General features: G+C 38.5%; 1 protein-coding gene across 1 annotated transcript; it reads left to right on the top strand.

The window, feature by feature from the left end:
* The first annotated feature begins 842 nt into the window (after nt 1-842).
* Nucleotides 843-4,859, top strand: LOC146364661 (monocarboxylate transporter 2-like). Its single transcript, XM_084918037.1, has 5 exons — nt 843-921; nt 1,036-1,266; nt 1,395-1,538; nt 2,297-3,157; nt 3,278-4,859. The coding sequence occupies exons 2-5, from the start codon at nt 1,050-1,052 to the stop codon at nt 3,499-3,501; spliced, it is 1,446 nt and encodes a 481-aa protein (XP_084774163.1). The 5' UTR covers nt 843-921; nt 1,036-1,049; the 3' UTR covers nt 3,502-4,859.
* Nucleotides 4,860-5,101: the final 242 nt, after the last annotated feature.

Here is a 5,101-nt window from a genome sequence, read left to right as displayed (position 1 = left end):
TGTTTCATAGCCCATATTTTAAGATCCATAAACATCTATAATGCAAACTTATGAGTGTTTATTTTCTCCTGTAATTTCTCACAAAGCATTTTTCAGATTTTTTTTCTTCAGTAGAGCTGAAGCATAAAAACTAGGGATTTTGTGCTAAGCTGAAAGAATATACAGTGACTACATCAATTTAAACAACTCATCATTTTAAGAAAATAAAATAGAGACCAATTATTTCCAGCATTCACATTCAGCAACCACATGGCCCAACACTGCTGACATTGAATTTGTAGCCAGCACTCTGTTTTTCACAACATGTACAAAACACAGTTTTTCAGTTAATTAATTTTTACTTAATCAAAGCGTGCAGACAAACCATAAAATTAAGAAAGCCTTCCTAATATTGTATAAGTCCCTCCCACATGTACTGAATCTAGTTAGATCTAGTTAGATTGGCACGAAGTTCCAAGAATTATTTTTTTCAGTTAGCCCTGCTGAGGGAGACCCCCTGCCATCGGGGGGTGCCATTGGGGCATGACATCAAAACATAAATCCCAGCTTTAAAGGTTTCCCAAAAGAGCATGTCATTTTGACCAACCCACCTGCAGTGCACAAACACATAGGAGTAGACAAACACTGCTTACATGAGTTCAAAGGGCCTCGGCAGTAAAACCAATGTATGTCTATGAAAGGGTCGTATGTTAAAAGAAACATATTTTAGCAGTTGAATTACACTTCCTACAAGCATTTATTGTCATCAATATCTAGTGCTTGGCTATTGCTCTATTTTGTATGGCCACTCATATTTTGCATGACAGCACACGTGATGAGATCAAAGAGCTTACAGCAGAGTGAACTCTGTCCCAGTGCAAGACTGTGTCACATGGACTGAGTTCATAGGCTTTGCGATACAGTTTCAAGGACTGGGCAGAGGTGAGGTCTTGTGAAACTTATAATGGATGCAAAATATGTGAATCTAACTCTTTCTTTGAAAAGTTGCACTTGTTTATTTTCTGTTCACTTATTTTTGCTGTTCCCACTTTCTAGCCGGAGAATTGAACATGCCCCCCGCAGCAGCAACCAATCTAGGCTACACCCCACCAGACGGAGGCTGGGGCTGGGCTGTCGTCTTCGGCGCTTTCATCTCCATAGGATTCTCGTATGCCTTTCCTAAGTCCCTCACCATCTATTTCAAGGAGATTCAGGAATATTTTTCAGTTTCCTACAGTGAGATTGCCTGGGTGTCCTCAGTCATGCTTGCTTCTATGTATGCAGGAGGTTAGTGGCCGTCATACTTCAAGTATTGGCACATTCCCAAGCAGCGTATCCCATGACCGGATTTGTCAAGCAAAATTTGTCCCTCAGAACGTTGTCAAAAATGTAAGATATTTCTCTCCTGTGTGCAGGCCCTGTCAGCAGTATACTGGTCAATCGCTATGGCAGCAGACCTGTGGTTATAGTTGGTGGGGTCCTGGTTTGCACTGGCATGGCTCTTGCTTCTTTTGGAACTAATATAATACATCTGTACCTCTGTGTTGGAGTAATTGGAGGTAAATTATGTTTCCTTTTTTTGTTAACAGTCAGATAGGCTAGTCCAAGAATTTAAAAAACTATCCTTTAAAACGATTCACTTTCTTACAGTGCACATGTTCAATTCAGTTTTGTGTTATTTTTCTGGTATAGCTGTTGCTGTCCTTTATAATGTTTGCTTTATGATACCTGGTTGTAACTGGACTACACTGAAGGAAGGAGTGGTTGTGTTGTAACTCTCATTCAGTTTTTTACTATCAGGATCAATCCACAGGGATTGTTTATGTCCCAGTGTAAAGCAGAGTTGGTCGTTCAGTGCAGCGAGTACAATGACCCTTATGATATAATATAAGTGATAATCCCCTCTTACAACATCAAAGCAATGTTTAGATTTGGGTAAAACCTTTTTTGTCCTGTTAATTCAGGTGCATTTAGAACATCCACACATGCACATGTGCAGGCAAGACCACATGATCATTTTACTAACTGAGAGCAAACAAACCTCTCAGACTTTAAACCTAATCTTTAATCTGGTAGTGCTGCACCAGTCAGAGAAGTACAGAAAAGAAATGCCCAAACCATGGGACTAGTTATATAGTTTTTTCTTCTGTAAACAAATCATCACCGATATAAAACTAATGTCACAGAGAATAATAAGAGGTGCATTCAACTGTCTAAAAGTACTTTTTTAACTGATACTTTAGGCACTTTATTCAAAATATTCTAAAGGGAATAATTCATAAATTACTGTGTGTAATTTTAACCTTATTTTTAACAGGTTTTGGTCTCGCCTTCAACTTGCAGCCCTCCCTGACGATCATAGGCACTTACTTCCAGGTCAAAAGGCCCATGGCCAATGGACTCGCTATGACTGGAAGTCCAGTTATTCTCTCCACTCTGGCGCCTCTCAATCAGTTTCTGTTTGATTCCTTTGGTTGGAGGGGGAGCTTCCTCATCCTGGGATCCATTGTTATGAACTGCTGTGTAGCTGGTGCTTTGATGAGACCAGTCAACAAAAGCATACAACGGAAAACAATAGATGAATCATCAAAGTGTGAAAGCGAAGCTGAGGAACACGCTGCTGCTGAAGACACCACTACCCACTCCGATAACCTTCAGACTGAAGATCAAAGTGAGAGCAAGGGTCACAGCTGTGTGCAGAAATTCATAGATGTCTCACTTTTCAGACACAGGGGCTTCCTCATTTATCTAATTGGTAATGTGGTCTTGTTTTTTGGCTTTTTTGCACCTGTGGTTTTCATGGCTCCATATGCCAAACATCAAGGGATTGATGAATATTCAGCAGCTTTCTTGCTCTCCATTTTTGCTCTGGCGGACATGTTCATTAGACCGACAACTGGCTTAGTTGGCAACACCAAGTGGATTAGGCCAAGAATACAGTATTTTTTCAGTTTTGCTGTTTCATACAATGGCGTATGTCACCTAATGTGCCCACTGGCGTCTGGCTATACGGGCCTAGTTGTATATGCTGTCTTCTTTGGTTTGGCATTTGGGATGCTTTCTGCACTCCTTTTTGAAGTTCTAATGGACCTTGTTGGAGCTCCTCGTTTCTCCACTGCTGTTGGACTTGTCACCATTATTGAGTGTGGGCCAGTGCTTCTGGGACCTCCAATGGCAGGTTTGTGGTGGTTTTTTTTTCTCTTTTTTTCATTGAATTGTGATTTTGATTATACACATAAGCAAAGTATAGAAATTTCCAAGATGGAGTTACTAACAGATTATGTGTGTTCTCTTTCAGGAGCTTTGGTTGATTATTTTGGTGATTACAAATACATATATTATGCATGCGGTGTAATCATGCTGGTTTCTGGCATATTTTTCTTCGTTATGCATTACTACAACTATAAAAAACTGGATGAGGAGCGCGGGAAGAGCAAAGCAATGGAGACAAGGAATTCTGACGAGGCAGTACAACTAAAAATGAACCAGGCTGATAGAACGATGAATGAAACCGATGAATGAAACAGATGAATGCACTTGCTGACTATGACTTTATTTCAGTGGATGCATACAAAATGACATTACAAAGGCTTTTTATGCAGTATGTAAATGTATTTGTACCTTAAATGACTTAGTTAGAGTAGTTAGACTTTTACATATTTGCAGATTCACATTTGTTATTTTGTAAATGCTCATATTATGTATGTTATTATTATTACAGTGTGTGACATATGTAACTCTCACGGATTTGTTAATAAATCACCAGGAACTACCTATGTTCCTTCTAATGCAATCCTTATGGCTTCATAAACTTAAGCAGTTCATTTGGTTTCTTCATCAGTTAAATAATAATAAATCTTCTGACTCTTATATCTGAATAATCTAACAAAAGAAGTCCAAACACACATGCACTCACAGTTTAGTGTTACTAAACTGTGTTACTTATTACCACTAGATGGCACTGAACCCTATCACATGAAAACTGAGGCCACACACATCTTTTCCATTAAACTTCAATTAAACAACAGGCATCCTCATGCCTCGGGCTCAGTTCTCTACAGCATCGCTTTCCATAATCTGGGTCATGACCCCCGGCCCAATGGGAAGATAGCTATTTTGAATAGTTTACAACATTTGCAACAGTAAAAACAAAATTTAGGTGTCTGTTGTGAAGACTGCAGTTTCTGACTTAAATAGCTTCCCTGAAATCCTTCTCACTCTAAAAAGGCGAAAGGAAAATTCATTCTTTATGTTCTAGTCTACAGTAAAACACATTTTGAGTGTCATGGGGTTCTGTAAAAGTTGTTTCACTGCAGCATAGCTTCAGTGAAGTCATACAAATTCAGTATGAAGTTATGGAAATATTTGAGAATTAACTTTTAAATAAGTGTGGTGAACCCAATGTGCATTTAATAAGATTGGATTTGCAAGTGTGGCTGAGGAAATGAAATGCTTTACTTATCCTCACAGACATAAAAAACTGTATTGTGCATATAACACATTTAAACTGTAGGTCAGACCTTTAGATATGTGAATGCGAATCTGCAATGAACATATACATTGCTGTCATATGGACAATCAAGACAGGTCAGCCCGTCTCTCCATAGGTCAACCTTTCTCTGCACACACATCATGATTTTAAACCCTTAGAATTCATCCTCAAGCACTAATGCAATACAAGATTCATGTGCAAGCCATAAAAAATGAACAATGCTATTATTACAGATGTATGCTTAAATGATCCATCCTCATCATGTGCCCGTAAGGTGCATATTGACTCCCTTTCTGGATGAACAAAAATTGCTCATGTGAGTGAATCAATACTTTAATGTATAGCGTAAAGTAATGTTACTTAAAAATCAGATAAACAGTGTAAATCCCTTTGTTATGGCTGAATGAACTTCTTTTTGGATTTTGGTATAATTTCAGTCAACTAGGCATCATTTGATCAGAGGCAGTTTGGGCAAAAGTAGCAACAATGAAAGTCTGATTGACTTTGGGTTGTTTTGATCCAGTTTTAATGGTATGCATTTGTTTTACTGGTGGACTCTTTGCATTATGCATGATGAGAACCTAAACTGATCTAAAGATTTTTTTTCTACAGTAGAATTACAAATGAGCC

This window comes from Perissodus microlepis, chromosome 20 (genome assembly GCF_051167445.1).
Source record: "Perissodus microlepis isolate ML-2025 ecotype Zambia chromosome 20, ASM5116744v1, whole genome shotgun sequence".
Classification (NCBI taxonomy): Eukaryota; Metazoa; Chordata; class Actinopteri; order Cichliformes; family Cichlidae; genus Perissodus; species Perissodus microlepis.
This window is presented reverse-complemented; position numbering and strand designations above follow the sequence as displayed.

Excerpts from the sequence above, each read along its gene's own strand:
- LOC146364661 (XM_084918037.1), top strand. The coding sequence starts at position 1,050 with ATGCCCCCCGCAGCAGCAACCAATCTAGGCTACACCCCACCAGACGGA. Across the intron at positions 1,539-2,296 it reads CTGTGTTGGAGTAATTGGAG|GTTTTGGTCTCGCCTTCAAC; the intron begins GTAAATTATGTT and ends TATTTTTAACAG. Across the intron at positions 3,158-3,277 it reads TCTGGGACCTCCAATGGCAG|GAGCTTTGGTTGATTATTTT; the intron begins GTTTGTGGTGGT and ends GTTCTCTTTCAG.